Source organism: Ictidomys tridecemlineatus, chromosome 13, assembly GCF_052094955.1.
Source record: "Ictidomys tridecemlineatus isolate mIctTri1 chromosome 13, mIctTri1.hap1, whole genome shotgun sequence".
In the NCBI taxonomy this organism is placed as follows: Eukaryota; Metazoa; Chordata; class Mammalia; order Rodentia; family Sciuridae; genus Ictidomys; species Ictidomys tridecemlineatus.
In genome coordinates, this window is record NC_135489.1 from 56,954,816 (window position 1) to 56,980,353 (window position 25,538).

A 25,538-nucleotide genomic window follows, 5' to 3' on the forward strand; every position below is an offset into this window, starting at 1 on the left:
TAGCCCTGTGTGGAGCCAGGGACACAATATTCCAGGTCAGACCCATCAGGTGTTAGAGCCATGAGCTGGTGTGGCTACTGTCTACTGCTGGTAGGGGATGCTCACTGGATGCTCTATTTATCTTAGTACACAGCATGCAGAGTCAGCCACGAGGAGAAATGAGTAAGCATGCTCTCTGATTAGCTGCCTTTAAACCTATTTAAAGATATATGCTGGGGGTAAAGGGTGCTAAATATTTTCAGTGTAGCTAAAGAAGGGAGATATAATCTTTGATGCAAGCCAGTTTCAAAACATTTCATCTTTGTTTTAGAGCAACCTGGTATCCGCCCACGTGTTTGCTACAAACAAAGCCTCAGGGAGAGTCACCACACACCAAGAAACAAAGCTAGGGCTTCAAACCTAGAAGGCAGTGGTACTAGGTAGAGCTCTTCTTCTGTCCAAATTGTTTAGGAAGTTTCTTCAACATGTGAAGCCCAAGAAGCAATGCATGTAGGCTAGGGCTAGTCCATATGTAATCATCCCATCTTGACCCACTTCTGCTTACATGCAAAACAGTTTAATTCTAAAATTTAATATATTCTTTCCGTGGAGCCCATCTTATGTCAGTTCCCAAATTGGTGATTGTTTTAACTGACATCTAAGTCAGACCTTGTTCCAGCTGCTGAGGATTCAGCAATAATACCACATTCCTCAAAGGGGCTTCCAGCAGTGAGGCTATTGTTCATAGTGGTACAGAAAGTATTTGCTTGCTTGTGCATGGCCCATGGGGAACTGGAGCAAGCAGGCCACACACCTCAGCTTGAGGCTCAAGGAACGTCACTAGTGTAGGTGCTGAGAATGAATCAGAAAGGATGGCTGGCAGTTGCTGCATGCAGAAGTAGAATGAGGTGGGTTTTTTTAAATTATTATTATTATTATTACAAGCAAAAAAGGGACAACATGAAGACGGGAATGTGGCTCATTTGAGGAGCTCAGATATGAGGAGGAAAGAAGAGTGTTGAAAGAATTGATAACTGAAATCTCAGTTTTGTCATGGAAGTTTAGATTTCTTTTTTAAAAAGATTACTGCAGCCTCAAGGTAGATCGTGAATTGGAAACCATTAGAGTTGGATGGATTAACCGGGGGTCTGTACATTGAGATCAGGGAACTGCTGAACTAGAACAAGAAAAAGGTTTTTGTTTTGTTTTGTTTTGTTTTTTAATGGTGCTGAGGATTGAACCCACAGTCTCCTGTATGCTCTGTCACTGAGCTACACCCCTAACTTTTTGATGCATCTTTACATTCACTAAACCGTCACTAAAATTTAGTGTGCTCTCTGAATATAAATGTAGGCAACAGGCCTGTAGACATCACAGGTCTTTTCATTTCATATTTCAGTTATTGTGGTAATGCGAAGGAGACCTTTGGCTTCAAAGGTCTAGGAACAGTAGAACAGGTGAGAAATGGTGTTACTTTAAAGAAAACAGTAACCATAAAAGTGGAAATGAGGATTCGATTAAAAGGAAAAAAAATAAATAAAAAATAGAAAGTAGCAGGACCTGATGACCCATTAAGTAGATGCTGTGGAGTGGCAAGCAGCTAGCAGGCTCTTGGGTTTCTAGTGTGGGTACCTGGGTGATAGTGCTCTTCACCAAGACAAGGACCAGGGAGAGAAGACAGTTGAGCTGGAGAAGGAAGAGACTGGATTTGAAGGGTCTACCTTGATAAGTAAAGGGAAATAGCAGGCCAGGCTAAAGATATATGTATGGTCATGGATCATTAAACAACAGGAACACATACCGAGAAATTTATCATTATGAGATGTCCTCGTATGAATATCATAGAATATTCTTAGACAAACTAAGATGTCTGTTCTTCATTGGCAATATAATCTCACAAGAACACTGTAGTTCTTGTACTCTGTTGTTGACTGAAATGTCTTTATGTGATTCATGGCTGCACCTGAGAATAAATAGGTGGTAGCTGAAATCATGGCTGTGAGTGGAATCCCCAGAACCATGCAGAATAAGAGAGGCTCAAAGAAGGAACTTGAAATAGCAGCCAGAAAAATGAGCAACCAGAGAAATCTATGGAAATCCAGGAACAAATGTTGTCCCAGAACCCAAGAGAAGAGAGGCCACAGAATTCGATGGAGTTCGACACAGATGCTTTGGAGAGGTCGGGATGGATAAGAGCTAAGAGACTTTTGTTGAACTGATAATTAGGATGTCACTGGAAAAGTTAACAGCAGTCCTCACTGGACTCTGGGACTGATGCATGTTATAATGCAAGGGGAGTAAAGAAGAAAGAGGGCAGCCTCTTAAATGAAAGGAGATGGTCATGGGAGTATGCCGTCTTATTTTTAGAAGTCAAGGGGGACTTTATTGTGTGGGGTTATCAAAGACAATAGGATTCATAAGTCGGCTGCTGGATTGGGATCTGAGCAGAGACGAGCAGGGAAATGAGGAGTTCTGATACAGAGGAGTTTGCTGTCACCGTGTCTGTGAACAGGTTAGCAGAAGTCATTTGCTGTTGTGGAACGGTAACTGCTTGAGGAGATGCCAAGAGGAAGAGCTGATTGCTAGAGAGCACTTGGGATCTGTCTGCAAAAGCATCAGCACCACGTCTTTCACTTTGGCTTATATGGATTGCTCAGAGAGAGCTGTAGTAAATTGAAATTCTATGGAAGTGCATGCTTCCTAATTATCTTCTGGCTAATTGTGAATGTTTGGCCCCTGTTTTGTTTCTGTATTATCTTTCTACTGGAAAGAAAAGTATCATCACCACCACTACCACCACCACCCCACCACCTGCACATTCACATTTTATAACCAACTGATCAAGAGCATCCATTGGTTCTGCTCTTCACCTCCATCTGTCACTATCCCAGCCTGTCACTGTCCCACTGTTATTGTCCTCCTCAGGAGTTTGCCTGCCCCACCCAGCCCCAGGCCTCAGACTCCCTCTGTTCCTCTTTACACAGGCCAGAGTCCCACTCAGATTCAAAGGGAAAGCAGCATGAAGTTCTTGCCTTTATTACAGAGTTGAGGCTCTTTGTTTGTTCTCTCCCCACACATCCCTTGTGGGCAAGAACTTGCTGTTAAACTGACCAAATCCTTAGCAACCTGATACCAGCAGATGGGCTTTCTGAATAATACTGGCTAGCTGAAGTCTTTGAGCAACTGATTTCAAAATAGTTGAAAGTATCTGTTTAGACATAGATAATAAGCTATTAAGTGGTTTTAGTAGGGCTTTGAATAGCTTCATGTATGAATAATGAAAGGAAGTCGATTTAATTTGCAGCATTTACTGGTGACATTAACTCATAGCTAAAATTAAAGAAAACCCACCCCGTTTCTAGTTTCAACTCTGTTAATAACTGACCACGTCTTTAGGAAAGTCCTTTAAGACCTTTTGGCTTCTATTTCTTTATTAGTGAATTGGGAATAAGGTCATCCTACAGGATTGCTGTAGAACCAAATGGGGAAATATATGGAAATATATGTAAAAAGCCCTTTATTTAGAAAGCATAAAACTATAATATTTTAAAATTTTGCATTTAACAAATATAAGAGGTAGTTTTTATTAGTATAAAAACAAGGCACACAACAGGAGGCCCAGGTCCTTCCTCCTGTCCTTTATGCTGTTACCATCATAATTTACTTCTACCTATTCTTTGAACACACTGTGCATTACAACTATTTTTGTTTCAGTTAGTGATGTTTAAAAGCAATTACAAAGAAGGAGAAAATGAGTTTTATACTTATATCTATTTATGCCAATTCCATTGCCTGTTCTTTGGGTAAATCAAAGCATCTGTTGATATCATATTCCTTCTGTCTAAGGAATTTCCTCTGCCATTTCTTGGAGTGCAGGTCTTCTGACAAGTATTTTTTCCCCCATTTTTGTTTGTTTGGAAGTATTTTTCCTTTCTTTTTGAAGTATGTTATATCTGGGTATAGAATTCTATCTAGTTTGACCAGCAGTAAAGGATGTCACTCCATCATCCTCTGACTTGCATAATTTCTGATGAGAAGTCTTTTGTAATTCTCCTTTGAGAACAGGCAGAGTATAGACTGTTTAGTGGTCATGGAAATCAAAAGTATTCAGATAAAAAGAAAATTGGGCTATTTAAAAAAAAATTTTGTTTAGATGTTGATGGACCTTTATTTTATTCATTTATTTATATGCGGTGCTGAGAATCAAACCCAGTGTCTCACACATGCTAGGCAAGTACTCTACCACTGAGCCAAAACCCCAGCCCCAAATTGGGCTATTTTATGATTCTTGTTACATCATGATGTTTCATGGGTATCCAGGGAAAGAAGGACAAATACTAGACTCTCTACCATTAGAGACCTATACCTATGCCCTAAGCTCTATTTCCTTTCTACGTAACGTGTCTTTTTCTCTGTCAGCCTTTAAAAGTTTCTCTTTATTTTTCACCAGTTTAAATACATAAGATGTAAAAAGACATTTTGTTTGTTTCTGGTATTTAGCGTCCTGGGTGTTTGACAAATACTATTTGAAGACTACTAGGTTCCATTGCTGTCCCATCCCTAGGTTCCATCTAGGGATTAAGGAGATAGGGACAGACATGATACTTGCTGTTATAGATCTGTACAGACAAGAGATGGTGGTGACTTAGGCTGGGAAGGGAGCTGAGAAGGCAACCATAGGAAGGTACATGGGCTGGCTGATCAACATTCTGTGTGATTCTCTGTGTCAGAGGTTCTTAATTCAGACTTTAAAAACAGTATTTGTTTCTTCCATGGGTTTTGGTCCAGTATTGGTTTAAGCATGTTTCCAGGGATCATATGTAAATATGCTGAACCTCTTTTCACCCTTTAATGCCAGACTGGTCAGGGAAATGAGTTCCTGAGCCTTTTCTCTTTGACAGCTGGAAGAAAAGACTGAGAAGAACTTAGGAGAGCTTGACTCCTCCACCGAGAGCAAAGGGGCCTTGAAGAAGGAGAGGGAGGTGCACCAGAAGCTTCTGGCTGACAGCCATGGCCTGGTTATGGACCTGCGCTGGCAGATTCATCACAGTGAGAAGAACTGGAACCGAGAGAAGGTAGAACTTCTCGAACGCCTGGACAGGGACCGTCAAGAATGGGAGCGGCAGAAGAAGGATCTCTTGTGGAAGATAGAACAGGTAAGCACAAACCCCAGATACCAAGGAACAGGCAGGGTGTGGACGGCTCTTTGGTCCTGGAAATCAAGAGTACTCAGAGGAAAAAAAAGAAAATCAGGTTACTTTATGCTCCTCATTGCATCAGGATTTCATGAGTGTACAGAAGAAGAGGGAGAAATATCAGAATCTCTAATAGTGAAGACCTACTCCTATGCCTAGCATTGTATAGATTTTTTTTGTTGCAAATTTTATAGGCATCTTTCCTGTGTATGCAGGGGTAGAGGGTAACTTTTTAAAGGAATCTGAAAGCAAAATTTCCAACAAGGAGGTTATTTCAGGTCGTATTCAGTGATTTCTGCCAAAAAGCAAACTAATGTTTAAGTTAGCCACTAAAAATGTGGTCACAGTGACTGCTCCAGCTCAAATGGAATTGTAGTCATTAGGTAAAGAAATTGCCGAGTTAAGTTGAAAGTTAGGCTATTTGCTGTGATTGTACCTGCTGTGATTATTGCTAAGCTGTGATTAGGTAGGAGTTGAGTCAATGGAGTTAGCTGGTAGCTCATCATCTTCAGCTAAACAAACAATTGGGGCACTCAGATGAATGTGGAGGAGATGGGGAGTTGTTTTTCTACTGCCTAGATAATCAGTCCCTGCATTGCATCAGACAGAACAGTTTGCATAGTTGCGATAGTTCACAGGTGATGCACAGATTTGGTTTTCACATTACACTGATGAATATTTGGAATTTCTCCATGGCTGGATTTTTACCTAGCAAATGATTTTTTTTTTTAGCCTATCATATTTATAAATTCACAAGGCTTCAAGGAGATGTATTAATCAATCAGAAACTGAGATCAGGAAAAATAACTTCATTACTCCATTATAAATACACATACTGCTTGCATCTAAGTGGGACCCTTTTGAAAAGTGTGCTCTTTATATGGATAAGAGATAGTGCCTGTTACACAGGAACAATGACAAAGATAGGTTTAAACATAATGTCAGCTAGGAAGGGAAGAAGAATAGATTAAGTGGTTTTAAAAAATAAGTCCAGGAGGAAGAAAGTGCACTGCAGATAGATAGAAGCAGTTCTTCCTAGATCTGACCACTCACACTAATGAGTCACGTTGCTAATATTTGATATGGCGCCATTTCAAAATCCCCCAAATCCTACCAAGAGAAAAGTTGGCATTTTCTGTTTGGCTCAGAAATGCAGCACCTGTGAAGAGTTTTCCATATAAAATCCCAAGTGTCTGTGATCTGCTGAGTGAATTGGTCAGTTAGGTGAAAATTTCAGGGGTAGAAGTAGCATGTATTTTTACAGATATGGTCACCAATATATCATATCTAGTTTTAGTTGGCTAGTGTTGCAGTAACCCCAGATAGCTTATTACCTGGGACCTTCCCTCTTGACCTCTGCTCTAGGATCACTTGCCTTGTATGTCCCTCCTCTCTACTCCAGTGAAGAACATCATGTTTCTGCCATAGCCCTCTCAGTGTCCCCTTTAAGCAAGTCTTTTAGATACTTATTCCACTTTTAGGAATGCAAATGAGACCCACCTGATGATACTGAGCTTTTGAAGTGTCAGAGACCTTAGGATGAGCTGTTCCCTTGTTTTGAGACTATAGTCTGGAGAGATAAGGATGGTCAGGAGCTGAACTCCATTTCTATAACGTCGGTATTGCAACAATTCTGTTAAAGAGACAGCCTCAGAACTTCTATCTGGGTTAATACCTTGGAATATCCCGGATCTGAGCCTGTGAGTTTCGGGCATTTACCAGCTGCTCAGACTCAGGTGACGGATCCCATTTTGTTTTAGAAGAGGATTGATTTAACACTGAGTAGAGGCTTCAGGTTCACCATGGTGGCTTTCACAAATAAGTTGAACCTTTCTTCCCAGATAGTCAACATTTTAAAAGAAGATTTTATAAATCTTGGTGCCTAGTCCCAAGAGTTGGGTATAGCACGTATAGGAATTCTCTGTAAAAGAGGACATTGGATCAAGTATGTATGGGTGTGTATATACATGTGCAAGTGTGTGCAGATTTTGTTTATCACTTACTGGGTTGTTAGTTCCCTTGACTTTGAGCTACACATTCCATAGTTAAGGAAGAAATGTAACTGAGCATCTATCACAATGACTACTCTCGATATTTGACTCCTTGGTAAGCCATGTAACCTTGGCTATGATAACCTAGTACAGATGGTGAGAGAAGTCACTCTAAATCCATTTTCCACTTCTAGAACACATGTTTCATACTTGTCCGGTGTCATTAAATTCCTACATAATTTCTGCACCACATGAGGCATTTTATATGACAAATGAGTGTGGGAATGTGGTTCAGGTCTTACAATGTATTGCATCTATCTTATCCACGTCTCTTGTCTCAATCCACATTTGATTGGGGGGTAGTTAACTTTGATGGAGTCACACTATATTTCTCCTTAGAATTGCTAAGTTTCCAGTTAGACATGCACATAATGTCACTTGCTGCTGTACTTGCTGTACTTACTGAGCTAAAAAGGAAAGCTCATGTGTCATCCATTCGCCTTCCAGTGATTTTCTTAAATCAGCTGCCTTTACAATGTGAAAGGCCCTTTTTTTAAAACCAGTTAACAAAGCAACCTTTTTTCTTTCAACTAGTCTGGGTAAGGTGATACTCTTGAAGGCTTATTGTGCCTCACATTATTTGAAATGCAAATCTGTTAAATTTTCTATTTGTATTAAACATTTTCTGCTGCAAGATTGCAAGTACAGGGTGCTGCCGCCTGGTTTGAAATGACTGCCCTAGGAAACCCTATCTTTTAAGGACCCATTATTCTATTACCACACTGCAGAGGCATCTTAGCCACAGATACCTCTAGCTACAACCACTCCAGTTCATTTTTAGGAAACCTAACACTTAGCAGCTTTAGTGCAAGCTGTTCCTGGCTGCCTGGGTTTATTTTTGAAATCCCACTTTACTGAGTTAGAACGCGCTTGTTCATAGCTCTCCTCTTTAGTCATTCTTTCTCCCTCTTCGCACACACCCTCAGAGCACATTTAGGCTTCCAATGTGATTCTTGCATTTTAATTCCTTGCCCAAAATAGCTTGGAGATGATCATGTGTTAAAATGAAATTGCGCTGACATGCATTAAATGAACATAATTAAAAGCTTTCCTTTTTATTTATTTTTTTTTAAGAAAAGCATTTAGCATATTTAAGAGAACTGCAAAGAACTGTGTCATTGGGGAGGGGGATGAGAGGAAAGAAGGGGCTGAGCTAAAACCTAGAGTGATTTGCTTGTTCCCTAATTTGACTGTGAACCTGCGTCAAAACCCTAACATTTATGCCCTGCATGCAGAATCTCCTTCTTTCTCATAAAATAAAAAGAAAACCTCAGAAATTACTAAAAACAGTGAATGTTCTTTTGTCCCCATTATCTCTCTTGGCTTTCTTCCTGATGGCTTATAGGGCATAATTATGTCCAGCTTGTGGATAAAGGCTTGAATTAGGACTCTTAAGATGCAGTGTGTACAGATGCTTTCTTAAAAATTCATTGATCCACATTCAGAGGAGTTTTAGAATATCCTGGCACCATCTTAGCACTTTAGGACTGCAAATATTTGCTTGGTCCCCTCTCAGGTCAAATCCAAATGTCACTTTCATTATTCAGACTATTCAAAAGATCAGGCAATCCAGGAGAGTATGTGAGCTCCTCATCCAGTAAAGACCTCAATTAGATATTCATAGGTGGAAATAGCTTCAGGTCCCAATAGTGCTTTCTATACGTGTTTAGTAACAGAGGCAGTGAGGCAAGACTGGAGAAAGGAAGGGAGACTGGTCAGGGTTTTTCTGGGAAGTATTTGCCTGTCTGCCTCAATAGTCTCCTGTAATTTTAAGTAGCTTCCTTTCTGAACTGCTCCTAGGAGATCTCCCAATGCTGTTAAAAAAAAAAAAAAGGCAGGAAAATCATTTACCTTTATGCCCCTGGCCTTTACTTGAGCTTTATAGGTGTCCGGCCCCTTTGGGCTGCACCTTGCTTGCTAACCCCTGTCTGCCTATCCCCATTTTACGGATTAGGAAACTGAGCTAAGCAGAGTTGGAACTTCACCCTGTCACCAAACAAGCAAAGCCATAAATTCATGGCTCTAGTTCACATCTTCTAAATCCTGACTTTCCTGTGCTTGCCCATTACTGCTTAAATTTATCAAGTCAGGCAAAGAAGTGTAACAAGAACATATGTGGCAGTTTTCTTCTGCATCATACCAGATCTTAAGTTGCCTTTACAGCAGAGCTTTAATCCTCTCCGGCAAAGTGGAAAGTATTTTTAATGCCAAATGATTATAACCCACATTATAAACCTCATTCAGGTTTTACATAGGACCTTGTACCAAATGCTTTGGGAAAAGGTTAGGAAAGTTAGGAAAATCAGATGCGCCATCAGAAGTTTTTATATCAGTGATACTATTCTATCAAGTGTGCCTTAATCGCTGAAGGTAATTCCGAGAGAGATCTAAACATATTTAATTTTCAAAGGACAAGTATGTAAGTCTCATGAGCATGGTGCTTAAAAGGTATGGAAAAAACCCATGTATTTTAAAATTAAGATGAAGAAAAAAAATCAAATATTTGCATCAGAGTTGGCAAAAATACTTGTATGTGGTAACTGCAGACTTTTCTAGTTTTGTACTTTGTTGAAAACATGTATGGCATTGTGTTACATTTTGAACTTAAGGTCAGAACTGTAAGAACATTTCTTTCTTCCCCAGTCTTTCAGATGGACCCACAGGTAATCTTACATTGTGTAGAAAGGATGGACTTAGGAGGACCATCAGACTGAAAAGCAAGGCTAATTATTATCTCCATTTTTTAAAACTCTCAAGTTGCAGAAAGAGAACAGTCCTCGGAGAGGTGGCAATTTCCTATGTGATCAAAAAGAAGGAAACGTCCGTTCCTTTCCCCATCAAGGAGGGCTCCGCATGCCCCGTCCCATGGCGATATGGCCCTGTGCAGACACTGACTCTATACCGTTTGAAGACCGGCCGCTGTCCAAGCTGAAGGAGTCGGATAGGTGCTCTGCCAGTGAGAACCTCTATTTGGACGCCTTGTCCCTGGATGATGAGCCAGAGGAGCTGCTACCCCACAGGCCTGAGAGGGACTTCAGGAACTGCCTCCCCGAGGTCAGCCTGGCTTTCATTTACTCTCGTTAACTGCTGCAGAATGAGGGAGTTGTCCTTAGACCCAGCAGGAACCTGCCAGAGTCCCCTCCTGGCAGGCTCCAATGACAACCTATGACCTGAGTGAAAATGAAATCTTTGCAGTGCTGAGGGTTTTGCTTGGTGGCCCTGATCCAAACTCCTATTGTCATCTGTGGCCAGTTTAATTTTGCCACCTTGTTTCAGGTTGAGAAACACAGAGTGTCTTATGCAAAATGAAGGTCTGGAGAATAACCATGTTCCACAGAACCCAAGAGAAAGTAAAAAAATACTGGGGAAATATGTGTTTTCAACTTTTTTTTGAAATCATGGTTTTCTGATTCTAGAAAACTAATAACTGAAGAAATTCTGCATTAGAGAAATTTCCTGATGTTTGGAAATAGAAAATATCACTAAACAATAGCATACTATAAATATCTCATTCTGGACAAAGTGGGGAAAATTCTAAAACTTAGAACCCACATGTAAATTAGATTACCAAATGGGTGATTAAAGCTGCATACTGAAAGTTTCATAGCATGATGTAGTTTTTTCTGGTTTTGTCATCTTTAAAACCTCATTTAAAACATTTGTACTAGGAGTTATTTCCTGTGAATTAAGTTAATAGTCACTATCCATCATTTGATCTCCAAAACATTTAATACTTGGAACAATTCATGTGCAATAATATTGTTGAAATATGGGGAAATTATACAGGTTGTGTAACCCTTATTCAAAAAGCTGAGATCTAGAATTTTTCGGGATTTTTTTGAAGATTCTGAAATATTTTGCATTTATATGTTGAGATATATCGGGGATAGGACCTAAGCCAAACACAAAAATCATTTATGCTTCACATATACTCTATACGTGCAGGCTGAAGATAATTTTTGTAGCATGTGAATGATTATGTGCTTGAAACAAAGTTTCATGATAAGGAAGCTTCCACTTGTGGTGTCATGTCAGCACTCAAAAAGTTGCAGATTTGGGAGCATTTCGGGTTTTAGATTTTCTGGATTAGGGAGGTTGGACCTGTTTTTCAGTCCTTGCCAATGAGTTAAGTGCGGTATCCTCATTCGCGTGTATCAGGTTGGGAGGACATCACCACAGGTCCACCCTGGTGGATCTAGAGGCAGTGTTGTATAGTCCAATTTCACTGCAGAGAGAATGTGGGACCGGGGTGCAAACCCTGGGTGGTAGTTCTAGCTGTGTTGTGGCTGGAACTGCCATGCTCTTCTGAACAGCAGAGACAAGGGCTGAGGGGGAAGTGCCCTCTGGTGTTTACTGTTCTGAAGAATATGTTTCATTACCATGAAAGGCTTGCTTCTTCAAAGCCACATCAGCATGGGAATATTCTCTCAATAGACAGCTGGGTCTCTACTAGCACAGCTTTCGGTCTTCTTAAGGGGAAGTCACTGTAAATTCATTTCTGATCCTGAGAATGTTTAAAACCAAGCAAGTGACCAAGCCTAAGAATGTTACACCAATTGCCATAGCAAGATAGGAGCTGGATGTCCTATCTCATTGTGTCATCCTCTGTCTTTCCCCTCTCCTCCCCGCTCCTCCACCCCTTCTCTCATACTGAGACTTATTCAGGTCATTCCAAGAGCTGACTTTGAAGTTTATGCAGTTGGGGAGGTCTTCTGAGGAGGCATAGGAGCAAGCCACTTCCTTCATGATGGGTTTATAGCCAGTTTTTCAAGCTCACATGGGCTCCTCCCTGCACTGTGGACGCTCCAACCCTCTCATCATGCTGTCGACTCTGCTTTTATTACTTCAAAGGACTTAGGGCAGTAGTGCTCCTGACCAGAGTTTGGCCCCAGTGTGTTTTAAATGGTGCCTCCCCAAGGGAGCGGAGCAAAACAAGTCACTTAAGCACAGTTGAGGAACTGAAGCAACCAAAATTAACTGATTCAGATGAACTTATTTCTTCTTTACAGGAAGAAGAAAATCACAAGGGAAATCTTCAAAGGTAAGTAAGATTGATAGAAATAATAGATTGCCGAAATAAAAATCTCTCGGGCTCCAGATTCTATCTTGTTGATGTAGTCTGTTACCAATCTTCAAAAGGACTCCACATTTAAGTCGTTGATTTTGTATTATTTGTTTCATGAATATGTGATTTTTGAGGATGAGCAACAAAAAAGGCTAGATATGCCATCTTCACACGTGTATTCTTTTTATGGTAAGGACTTTCCAGTTATAGCTGTATTGCATATAAAAAGAAGTGTGTGTGTGTTCAGTGGTTTTGAAAAATCCATGGAAAACTCTCCTTGTGAGAAGTTTGGAAAGCCTCCTCTTGATATATGAGACATTTTATACACTATATATTTAGAGTTCCAGGAGGGCTTGTTAAAAATGTTCTCCTGGCAATAATCCCCGAAGAAAATATATAGTGGTTGATGTTGTTGGTGTTAGTTATATACCAGTTTTCCCCCCTCCCTGTTTTTATTTGCTCTGGTTTTTCTTTATAGATGAATACATATTGTTTCCACTACATAAATTTTGTTCTCAGGCAATTTGCCATTTTGGGTTCTTCCCATCCTTGATTTTCTCATGAACTTGGAGTCTGTGGATGACTGTCTTCTTTCTTTTTGCACTGTCAGATCCATGCAGCACACAAGAGTTGCCCAGGGCATGTTTCTGTCCTTCACTATCTTGTCTTGTCTTCCTTGGGCAGTACAGGGCAGCATTTGAGAGTTTAGGCACTAGTGCCATTGCTACTGGCAGATGGCAAGCTACTGCCTTCACTAGCCCTGTAATCTTGGGTAGGTTTCCTAACTCTGTGTGCCTCAGTTTCCTTATTTGTGAATAAGAGTTCTTTAGATTTTGCAGCTTACTTGTGTTAATACACATGAAACAAAGCAGTGCACAGGAGAAGCAGTGGTCGAAGTTTAGCTGTCATTGTACCTACCTACTTTACCTATTCATGGCAGCATCCTTGTCAGTGCCCAGGTCAGGGCTAGAGCCACTCTCTTTTACCCACCAAGCCACTGATCTTTCTGTTTACTCTCTGTGCTATACAGTTGTTTCAAAAAAACTTATTTTTACTGGGAAGCTGAATTAGGAGGATTTTAAGTTCAAAGCCAGCCTGGGCAATTTAGCAAGACCCCCCCCCCCAAAAAAAAATAATAAGGGTTAGGGTGTATCCCAGAGGTAGAGCAATTGCCTAGCGTGTGTAAGGACCTGGGTTCAATCCCCAGGACTGCAAAATAATTAATAATCATTATCATCATCATCTTGCTTGTTTCTGTGAGTTTCAAAAACAATTCATGCTTGTGGTAAATTAAACAGTATCAAAATGTCCAAAGTTAAAAAGACAAATGTGAAGGGAGGGAGAAGGGGAATAGCTAGGAAGGTGGAAGGAGACTATACAAAATACATGTATGAAGATGTGAATTTGGTATCAACATACCTTATATACAAACAGAGATATGATAAATTGTGGTATAAAGGTGTATTAAGAATTGTATGCAAAAAATGAGAGCTCATGTATAATGGCATAATTTGGCATGAATATACTTTATATACAGAGTTACGAAAAATTGTCATGTATGTAAGAAATAAATAAAAATAAATAAATAAATAACAAATGTGCCCTCCCTCCACCCACTTTTACCTCTTGCTGCTAACCATGTGGTGGTCTCCTCCATTCTTTCTTCTATGTGCCTGCAAATGCCTACACATGTTCCAAGTACATCCTGGTTTTATAGTTATTTTGTGTGTTTGGCCACTGCTAAATTCAGTGCCACTTCTTTCTCTTTATCATTTCTGTTTCACTGCATTTGGCTAAGACCCAGAGGCATCAAGCCACCACCCCCATAGGTGACATTGATGGTACTGTGCACTAGTCATACAGTACACAACTTGCTCAAAGCGCAACTCAGTTCTGGCCTTGTCCTGTAGAGGCGTAACCTATGCACTCAATCTAGGACCCCTGCATCAGGACCTGTGCTGATCTAGAAGTGAGATAAGAGCCTCTATTTGAGGAGGTGAGGGGACCCAAGAGAAGCAGGTCCAGTTGTATAGACAATGATTCTTCATTTGCCTCACCTCCTCCCCTCACCCCAACTGGAGGATTTCCAGGCCACAGAGATCCTGTTGCCTGCATAGGTAAATGTAGCCAGCCCCCCAGCCTCCTTCCTGACCTGATGGGTGAGCAAGCTGCCCAATCTCCTGGCATCCCAGCACCTCTGCCTATCGGAGGCAGTCTGTGAATTCATGTCAGGTTGAAATATGTGGAATGGAAGTGCCAACATATCCAGGAGTCTACACCCAAGCCACATCTGTCAGCCAACCACTTGCCAAAAACTCATGTATCTGAGGGAGATTTTCTCTTATTTAGGATATAAAGGGGGAGCACAAACACATACCCAAAAAAGACTGGCCATAAAGAAGGGAGCGCAGAGAGAAGGGGAGAATTGAGCCCTGCTGGGTGAATTTGGGCAGGGCCAGGTGAATCCTTGTTTGAAATAGTACTTGGACACTGTGTGGCAATCCTATGGTTTCTACTTCCCTCCCTTTTCCTATGTCTTCCAAGTGGCCTTTGGAGATTGTTGGTCCTTGCAGCCAATAGAGGACAAGGCTGGTTAGTTGAAGAGAGACTTCAGAATGTAATGATTCTGTTGTGGTCTCTCTCCACCATGTACCTTTAGCTTATTGAAGATAGAGAACATGAGGTGCTCATCTTCACAGGATGAGTGTCTGCTGATGCTGGACCTTAGTAAGTCGCAGTAGGGGTGTCACTCAAGGCACTTCCCCATGAAAAGAGAGGCCAAGCAGCAGTCTGGAGTTCAGCTGTGATTGTGGTAATTGAGGGTTGGCTGTATTAAATTCTGACCAACGTGAAGTTAAAGGAATGATTCCAGAGCCACAAAAAAAGTCCAGAAAACCCTCAAAGGATGAGTTCAGGAGCAGAATCCGCCAAGCAGCAAATGTGTTCTGTGTAGGTGGAGGCGGATGCCTTCATGAGCACAGCTCACGTAGCCAGAGCACAGCTGCTGTGGGACATCAGGGCCTCTCTGGTGGGTTTCTGACATCCTCTGCTTTCCTACCTTTCCCAGGGCGGTATCTGTGTCCTCCATGTCTGAATTCCAGCGCCTGATGGATGTCTCCCCTTTCCTGCCTGAGAAGGGCCTGCCATCTGCCAGTAGCAAAGAAGATGTCACCCCACCCCTGTCTCCTGATGATTTCCGCTACATTGAAGAGTTCAACAGCAAGAGCTGGGACTACACACCCTCCAGGACTGGGACAGAGAGGCCTCCGGACCTCTGGACAGACAGGACCGAGGGGGTGCGGGCAGGGCATGAGGCCAATGCAGAGCCTTTCTCTGATTCCTCCTGGTACCTGACCACGAGTGTCACCATGACCACAGATACCATGACCAGCCCAGAGCACTGCCAGAAGCAACCACTGCGGAGCCACATCCTCACTGAACAAGCAGGGGTGCGCGTGCTTCACAGCCCACCTGCTGTCCGCAGGGTTGAGAGCATCATGACAGGCGGAGAAAGCAGGAGCCGACTGGAACCCGAGGGCCCCTTTCCCACGAGCAGAGTCAGAGGGGGCCTGGGAGATGTCAAGGGGGGTCATCCAGAATCTGTGCTCAGCAGGTGGCCCTGTGCCTCCTCTAGACACACCCGAGACTATGTGGAGGGGGCTCTCTGCACCTCCCTGGGGTTTGCCTCCCCATTGCACAGCCTGGATATGTCCAAGAACATGAGTGATGACATGAAGGAGGTAGCCTTCTCTGTCAGGAATGCCATCTGCTCTGGTCCCACTGAGCCACAAGTCAAGGACATGGCCTGCCAGACCAATGGGTCCCGGACAACAGGGACACAGACTGTCCAGACCATTAGTGTGGGCCTACAGACTGAAGCCCTTCGTAATAGCGGTGTCACCAGCAGTCCCCATAAGTGTCTCACACCAAAGGCTGGGGGTGGTGCCACACCTGTGTCCTCTCCTTCCCGTAGCCTGAGGAACAGGCAGGTGGCCCCCGCCATAGAGAAGGTACAGGCCAAGTTTGAGCGTACCTGCTGCTCTCCAAAGTATGGTTCTCCCAAGCTGCAGAGGAAGCCCCTTCCCAAAGCCGACCAGCCAAATAGCAGGAACTCACCAGGGGTGGCCCAGAAAGGGTACAGTGAGTCAGCGTGGGCCCGTTCCACCACCACTAGGGAGAGCCCCGTGCACACCACCATCAACGATGGTCTCTCCAGCCTCTTCAACATCATCGACCACAGCCCTGTGGTACAGGACCCCTTCCAGAAGGGGGCACGGGCTGGGAGTAGGTCTCGCTCTGCAGAACCCAGACCAGAGCTGGGCCCAGGCCAAGAAACAGGAACCAGTTCCCGAGGAAGGTCACCCAGCCCCCTTGGGACAGGCACAGAGACGTGCAGGGAAGAAGGGGGAGAGGGCACACCGGTGAGGCAGGACTTATCCGCTCCCCCTGGCTATACGCTCGCTGAGAGTGTGGCCCGGATCCTCAACAAGAAGCTGTTGGAGCATGCCTTAAAGGAAGAAAGGAGGCAGGCCACTCACGGCCCCCCAAGTCTGACCAGCGACAACCACGTAGGAGAAGCAGTCACGGCTGAACCAGGGTCCATGGAGGTAAAGAATGAAGTGTTTCCTGCTCTTCCATTTAGCTGCCAGGCACATGGGAATCTGGGATGGATTTGGGACAGTGATTTCAGGAATCAATGTCAATGATTGTGAACTGGGGAAATGGGTTGAGGGTTAAGGAGTATGAAAACACAGACCCCAAGCAATTTCTTAAAGAAAATCTCATCTTACTCTTTTCAAAATCATCAAGGACATAGTTTGGTTCCGATTTCATCCTTTAAGTGATTTTTCTTACCTGTTTACCTGGGCTTTGCACCCGGGTCATAGTTTGCCCTCTTTGTGCATGTCATGGGTGAAAATTGAATTGTGTGTGTGTATCTGTGTCTCAGAACTTTTACATGCTACAGATATTTGTATGTGGCAATGTGAAAGGTGAATTGGAGGGCTTTTGAGCCACGTGGACATGAGCACATCTTCTATCAGGAACTACAAGAACAATATTTGGATTCCCTGGCTGACTCCAGTACAGAACAGCAGTCTGGCATCTCACAAATCACCCCTTTGTGTCTGTGAACCCCTCTAGCAATAAAATCAGGATAAGATCAAAATATCTGCCTTAGTACAATATGATGATGATGATTGTCCCCCCTCAAAATCACTTAGAAATCAATCAACCCCGAATTCTGTTCTGATACATGTGCCCAGGTGGTATTTTTGCATCATATCACTATAAAAAATAATTCCCATTTCCATACCAAGAATGAGCAAAATGAAGCAAATAATATGATAATGCTGATGGTGACTATAGTGTTGATGCTGATTTTATGGTTTATGCAGACTGAAAGGACAGTGCTGCCCCGCAGGTGGCCATGTGTATGTGTGATACTTGCCAGTGTTCCTAAGTCACCAGGAGCCAAGCTACGCACATGCCATACTAGCCTTCTCTAGGCCCCTGTCTCTCACAACAGTAAGAGGGGTTAGGGAGGACAGCCATATGCTCCTGGGCCGCCCCACTGCTTTCTGGCCACCACCAGGCAGCCTGGCTTCATGGGAGAGAATAGAAGGAAGGTTTGTTTCTGGGATCGCCTGCCTTACATTTCCCCTGGGGAAAAAAATGGGTAGATCCCAGCCCAACCCACCAAGGAATATTAACACAAAATATAGAGTTTAAATCTAAAATAGGACCAAACCTGTACAATTGCCAATGACCTACAGAAATGGTTCAGCCTTATACAGCTAGTAATAGTATGTGGCCTACTGGTCCAAAGGTTTGAGTCTTGGGATAAAGTTGTTTACACCCTCTGTTTGACTGTTCTTGGGTGACAAATAATGTCTTCTTTGATCTTCTCTTTCCTCAAACCTTCAGGAGCCCTCAGGTAAGCACTTGAGGCTTGGGAGGGTCATTATATGTGAATACCTTGCCTTCTCAGGGCTCCGGAGAAATGGGCTCAAAGCATTGTTAACTGGCTTTGTCTGTAGTTTCTACTTGTATTAGAAAATAAACAGAAATTAATTTTCAGGCACCAAAAAAAAAAATGCTTTGATTTACTAACACTGAATGCTGCAAGCAATCTGTGGTAACATAAAGAGGTTTAAAGACAGAATCACAGCATTGTGGCATGCAAGTGGTTATGTCAGTGCAAAATTGTCCTCCTTTGTCCCCTGTGAACCCTGCAACTAGATTTTCTCTTCCTTAGTGTGTTTGCCACCAACCAAGGTGATTTAATGGGAGCATTTCAGCATTTCCAGGACTCAGAACCTGTGTGGAGACTGGGCAGCACTTTGATGCCCTGGGCTTTTTTTTCCTTTTCTGTTACAAGTTTGCTTGGTTCTAGATTCTGGTAGAATTTTTCTGTTTGAATTGACGTAACATATTAGGAGCAGTGGCAATCCCTTCCCTTCTCTCCATGGATTATGTAGTAGCTCTAGGTTTTCATTCTGATTTCCCAGCCCACTCTGAGCACCCTGCTATGGAATCTTTCCTGAACACACACTCAGACATCTAGACACAGGGGTGACTCGGGCAGCAGGATGTGTCCGTTCTTGCTTCCCACTCATCCCACAGGTGACATAGTCTTCTTCTTCTCTTGAAGCCATGGCCATCAGCTCAACAATGCAAAGAGAAGCTGGGAGGGGGAGTTCCGGTGTGAAGAGAACCAATGATCTTGGAGTAGAAAATGGGAGGGACATGACTTAGCACAGTTGTGACCAGAACAGACCCAACTGTGTAGTGGCCTCTATCATTTCCAGCACAACAGCCGGGCCACTTCCACTTCTGTTTGCCAAATGCTCATGGGTCGCTCAGGGAGCCTGGAAACCAGAAGGGAGGTCCAAGGCTCTTTGGTGGGTTCTTCTCTCCGTAGCACTTGGCAGGGGACAGCCTGTGTCGAAGTGCTGCTGCTACTTCCCCAACCCCATCTCTGAGTGAATGTGGGGGACCTCAATTCCATCCTGGTGGCTGTCCACAGGCAGGAACTTTGCCCCTCTTCCACTGTGCTCATTGACTTTTACTGTTCTGTTTGAAACGTACTTTCAAACCTACTTGCCTTTCTCTTCTTTGTCTGTCTAGAACCAAACTGTCTTACTAACTGCCCCATGGGGACTCTAGCCCTGCCTGCCTCACGCTGTAAGTGCCTTCTTCCTCAGTTCCCAACTGTCTCCAGAGAGTCGTGTGTGTAATTTGTGTAACACGTGGTTGATGTCTGACACTCATCATCATGGGGTGGGGGGCATCTGCTCCATGCTAACCCCAGGATCATGTGGGCCAGCTCATTTCCAGGCACAGCCTAGGAATCTCAGATGCCCCATTCACCCCGTTCTAGGGTTGACTGCTTAATGTCAAGAGAGGTTGTTGAGTTATAGAGGTTCTGCTGAGACTTCTCCTCTCTTTGTGTAGCCAACATGCTTTCATAGGAGAGAGCCACTGGTCAGGAGGGGACATCTCAGCCACAAGACTCTTGCCTGAGGAGATCTTTGAATCCAGCCTCTGTTAGTTCTGTAGCCCTGACCACCAGCTCCTGCCCTCCCTGCTCACTGGTGTTTTGGTTGAGCATGTGTGTTACCATATGCTGGAATGAGGTGGGACCATAATGTGCTGGGACTTTTCTTTTATTTTCAAACAGTCCTACCAGAAGGAATAACCTCAAATGTATTTTGTCCTTCAGATGAGATAATGGGTGACAGAGTAAGTGCTTGATAAATACTTGTTGAATAAATAAAACAACCAAGCTATCCCTGCTCTACCTGTCTCAAAATGGCCTTTGAGACCTGAATTAAGCAAAGCATGTGAGAAAACATACTCTGATTTTACTTGAGCATATGGATACCCACCTACCTCATCCACTGGCCTAAATCTAAACTGTGGAGTACCAAACTATAGTCAGCTATCAGAGGTAAAAACTAGTCCCTGGGGAAAAAAAATGACAAAGTACATGAGAAAGTCATTTACAAGATGGATGCTTCTAGGGCAGCATCACAGGACAGAGGTCTATGTGGCCATCATGGTGGCTTTGGAGGAAAAGGAAACATTGCTTGCTTGTAAGTGCTGGTGTGTAAGTAAGGAAGACCTCATGGTCACACACATTTCTTCCTTTATAAGCAGATGCCACTGAAGAGGTGGTGCATCATGGTCTAAGAAGAGCCCATTTTTGTTCAGCAACAGTCAGATGGGAAAAGGGGCTAAATACAGCTACAGCAGCAGCTTTACCAACATGCAGCACACACAACAGATGTATGCACAGTATACAACGACACAACACTCACTACTCTCAGAACCGTGCAAGCAGAGAAGAACTGCAGCAGATTTTCCAAACCATGTGTCCCCCAGTATCAAGCATGTGGGCCCAGGTGGGCTCGGTAAGCACATGGCATCCTGGCTTACTTTTTATCTCAGAGGCACCAGTGGTGTGCCAGCAGAGAGGACAGTCTGCTTGTCATGGTCCCATTGTCATAAGTGCGTTGCCCATGAAGGCCCTTTCTATGTCTTATAAGGTGCCAGCCACATAGTAGGCAGGGACCCTGAAGAAGTGATCTCCGGTGTTAATGTTCCTTTTGTGCTGATCCCACCAGGGAATCTGTGGGTCCCACACTGTCCTTGGGCCGAGCCATCCTCACTGGCCAACTCCACACATCCTCCACGTGTTCCGTCTTCTCCCGAGTGGCATTGCCTACCCATTCAGCACAACCATCTGTCTTTCCCCTGTTGCTGTTCCCCTACTCCCATGGCTAATCTGTCATTCTGGTCTTTTTAGTTGCTTGTCACGTCTTTAAATCCAAGTCCCTTGCTGACTTTCTTTGTGGATCCTTGTTCTGTGTCATCCTTCCTGTGCCTTCCATTGAAGTAATTCACCTCTCGGCTTGCTGTGAGTGTCACTTGGGTTCCCTGCTGTATCACTGTTTCCTCATACCATAGCTGTTTACATTTCTGTATTTCAGCAACTTCCAAGATTGGGTATCCTTTTTCTTTAACATTGCACGCTACAGACAAGTAGCTCAACATTCTTTAAAAACAAACAAAAAGTACCTTGAGAATAAGGTTTAGAGGTGATTTGCATCAAGGTTGAGCGTGTCTTGTATGATCAGTTCTCAGAACATCAGGGTGCCTGGAACACAAAATCACAAGTGCACTCTGATACCAATTTGTAAAAATGCTGCTACATTTAAGAGTCATTAAAGACAACGAGAACTCAATTAAAATTTCTGCCGGCAGCATTTTTTCCATGTCGTGGGAGTTTGTTTTGCCCACTGCCAATCAACTTGGAATAAACAGTAGCAGAGCTTGTTTCAAGACAAGTCTTACTGTTAATCTGGTGGGCTGAAAGCATAGTTCTCTTCCTGGGCCCCCAGTAGATCTATACCTAAATCGTTCATTAAAGAAGGCCAATGGTGGGGTCAGCTTAGTGGGATTCTGCCGGGGTATGTACAGTTGCTCTCCTTGGTCTTCTGCATGTCCTAGCCCAATTCTGGAGGGGCTCTGAAAACAGGCCCATCTCACAGCTTTGCCATTTCATTCCTAATCTGGTATCTTCCCATTCACATCACTGATTTCCCCTGCTTGAGTTCTTTCACCGATCATTTCAAATTATTTTCCATGAGCAGAATATTCATTCCTGTTCAGAAGTCGTCCATGGTCTCTTCCATGTAGCTTAAGACTGTTGGGAAGAGGGGGGGGGAATTATCCACTATGAAACTGCTGACCTCAGTAATGCTGTCTCCCCTTTCTCGGTTCTGAAGGAACTGCCTTGCCCTGTGCTAGCGCCATCCCTAGAGCCCTGCTTCTCCAGGCCCGAGAGACCAGCAAACCGTCGTCCTCCATCCCGTTGGGCAACACCTTCTCCCACTGCCTCACAGTCTCAGCCATCCGGAGACCAGACCTCCTTGGAGGAACACGGTGATGAGGATCCCCTGGAGGAAATGCCACACCCGTGATGCAAGCTTGCATGGATTATCACAGAATAATTCACTGTAATTTGCATAGCCACACCATCTTCACAACCAAACTCTGCCCCAAAGGAGAGATCTAGTTTTCTCAAGGTCAAAGAATGTTTTTTTTTTTTTTTAAAAAAAAAAAAACACACAGCTGCTGAATGTCCAAACCTGTGAAACTGAGATGTTTCTAGAATGAAACAGCAAATGTGCCTGTAATAACTTAATTTTTTTCATAGCTCAGAAAACTATTTTTGTCTCCATCTTTTTTACACACAGTATATTAAAAAAAAGAAAAACAGGTAAATATGGTATAAATAGATATAAAAATATAAAAGTTTTAAAAAAAAAATGTACATTTTAAGAGATTCTGAACACCCTTGCTCTCAATCCTGACTGCCTCTCTGTTAAATTTGCACTGTTCTGTTTTGGTTGGGTTTATCTCCATGTTGAACTTAGAGTGTTTTAAGTTAATTTTATTTTGTCAATGTTAACAATTTTTTAGGAATTTTTAAAAATGCTTCAGACTGTCTGATTCAGTGAACTTTTTGTAGTGAAAAAAGCCATGGAACCAGTAGACAAGACAGATGTTCCGGAAACTGGAGGGATGCAGGTCAATGTTTTTGAGAAGGCACAGAATCCTCAGACGGGCGTAGAAAATTCTCTGTATAGTCCACATATTAGTCTGCCCGAGTGCACGTCTTCGGGTGCATGTACATATGCTGCTGTCCTCTCCCTCACCTAAGTGTGTGTCTGTCTGGCCCACTGTAATTGTGAAGTTCCTTGTACTGTACTATTATTGTTGGTCCCCTTGCATTGATGAGATAACAGCACCATTTTAAAATTATTGTTAAAAGATTAACCGGCAATGTACAGAGTTCACTCAGAATTTTCTTGTTTAAGGAAAACACTGCAAAATCATGAGGATACCAAATTGAGACAAATGGTGGTGCCTCTGTGTCTGTCTGAGACCATGATGAAGTAGAAATAAAAGCCTTTTTGAGATGGCAGTGTGCTCTCAGGTCTCAGGTTTCACATGCCCTCCATGTCTTCCTGAGAACTCCAATGGAAAGTTTTCTGTAGCCAGGGGGATGGTGGGGAGGGGCTTGTGCAAAGAGGAAACAGCTGGTCATACATCTTACTGGGATGCACCCTTGCACATGATCACATTGCAGTTATGCAGGACTCTGGGAGGGTCCCTAGGTAAAGGAATGTCTTTATTCTCATTGCAAAAGCCAAAACTGGGAAGAGGATGGGAATTTGAGGAAAAGGTTACCTGCAAGTCAAGTGTGGCAGGCCTCTGTCCCCTCCACTCAGGAAAGACGGTGTGCCAGTAGCTCCAGGAGAGGCAGTTCCCTCTCTGGCAGTGAGACGTAGCCCAAGCTGGTGGTATCAGTTAGAGGTTAGCACAGGGGATTACAAAGGAGTGTGCTGCCTGTAAGTCCAAAGAGAACTATTCCAGCCACAGCTTCTGACTTCAACGTTTCATTAACCCAACAGTTTCCTTATGTACATGAACAAGTGGAGTAAGTCCTATTCCCAGCATGTCTACAGTTCCACCTTTAAGCATATACTTTCAAAAAACAAATGTTTGAGCATATTGGAGAAATGGGAGCCCTCCTGTACTGTTGGTGCGAAAGTAAATGGTCCAGCCACTGCACAAGGCAGATGGCAGCTTCTCACCAAACCAGAATGACCAGATGATCCAGCTATTCCCCTACTGAGTGTATACCCCACCCCCACAAATTGAAATAAACTCAGATACTTGTACATCAATGTTCATTGCAGCATTATTCATGAAGATTATGAATAAGGTGGAAACAGCCCATCATTAGGTGAATGGACAAATAAAATGTAGTTATATATACACAGTGGAATATTATTCAACCTTGGAAAGGAAGGAAATTCTGGCACCTGCTACAGCATTAATGAACCCTGAAAACATAATGCCAAGTGAAGTAAGCCAAGTCACAAAGATTTTGACAATTCTTGTATGATTCCACTTATATGAGTTCCTAGAGTATAGTCAGATTCATAGAGAAGAAAATAGAATAGTGGATACTAGGGGTTGAGAGCAGGAGGGAATGGGGGGTTTGTGTGTAATAGGTATAGAATTTCAGTTTGGGATGACAAAAAAGTACTGGAAATGATAGTGGTGAATGTTGCCCAGCAATGTGAATATACTTGATGCCACTGAGTTGTACTTTTGAAAATGGTTCCATTGGTAAATGTTACACATTTTACCACTTTTAATGCAAAAGACATATTTCACTTAATCATTCTAGACATAGCTACAAACCACCTATTAAAAATTGGTTAGTTTTGTAGGGACAGAGGATATAGTTTAGTAGAGCACTTACTTGCTTATCATGAGGTCCTAGATTTGATCCCCACCATGTGTGTGGGGTGGGGAGGGGAGAGGTGCCCGTGGTAAATGCTCCAGATGCATCAACCTTCTTTTAGTTGGAAGAACCAACCAACTAGGAAGGAAGTTATTGGTTCTCATAACCGAGCCTCAAACTATGCCACCAGGATTCTAGTCAGTCTTCTGACTCTGCTGTGTGATTTTTATTGTTAGAGAAGCATTCCAACAATAGTGAACCCTAACAGCTCCTATTCATCTGGGAATTTCTGGGGAAAGGAGATCTCTTACAGGAGCTCTAGCAAAAGCCCAAGGCTGATGATCCTCATTGGTCTAGAGAAAGTCACATGTCTGGCTTTGATTCAATTACAGTGTCAGGTTGACCCAGTGAAGGAAAGTGAGATGCTATCTGAATAGAGGGGAGAACATGCCTGGAAGGTAGTGGGAACCCTTCAAATTTGATTTTTGATCCCCACCATGTGTGGGATCAAACTATAGCCACCAGATCTTGCCATCTGGTTGGAGGAGATAAAATTCCCAGGCAAAACAAAAGAAATGCAAAAATGGTATGGTAGAAATTTCAAGTACAGTAGGGTTTGGATAAGCAGCATTTCAACTTGGAGGGAGGCATTAATAAGCACGGTCACATGAGGCAGTGACACACACACTAATTGGGCTGGTTGCAGAACTTTGTGTGACCAGAGCCACAACAGGCACACAGTACCTTGAGAACTGCTTTGGAATTTCTAATTATTGGACAAGAATTCTTGAGTCTGTATTGTGAAGCCACTCCAACTTTCTAAAGCAAGGCAAGACAGTAAGATGAAATCATTTTCCACTGCCCCGTCCAGATAAATGCTGAGACAGCTCCTTGGGTCCTACGTGGCTGCAAAGGCAGAGCAG

General features: G+C 43.1%; 1 protein-coding gene across 12 annotated transcripts in view; it reads left to right on the plus strand.

Moving 5' to 3' along the window:
- Positions 1 to 24,049, plus strand: part of LOC101965481 (microtubule cross-linking factor 1) — a 126,432-nt gene extending 102,383 nt beyond the window's left edge. For 7 of the 12 annotated variants that reach the window (XM_078030388.1, XM_078030395.1, XM_078030389.1 and 4 more), the window contains 5 exons: positions 4,881 to 5,135; positions 9,983 to 10,279; positions 12,235 to 12,266; positions 15,358 to 16,897; positions 22,082 to 24,049. In XM_078030388.1, coding sequence (XP_077886514.1) covers positions 4,881 to 5,135; positions 9,983 to 10,279; positions 12,235 to 12,266; positions 15,358 to 16,897; positions 22,082 to 22,276 — 2,319 coding nt within the window. In that variant the 3' untranslated portion in view covers positions 22,277 to 24,049. Of the gene's footprint in view, positions 1 to 4,880; positions 5,136 to 9,982; positions 10,280 to 12,234; positions 12,267 to 15,357; positions 16,898 to 18,215; positions 18,369 to 19,418; positions 19,476 to 21,099; positions 21,211 to 22,081 lie in introns of those variants that run through there. The other 5 variants (XM_078030393.1, XM_078030396.1, XM_078030397.1 and 2 more) reach the window with 3 other exon arrangements.
- Positions 24,050 to 25,538: the final 1,489 nt, after the last annotated feature.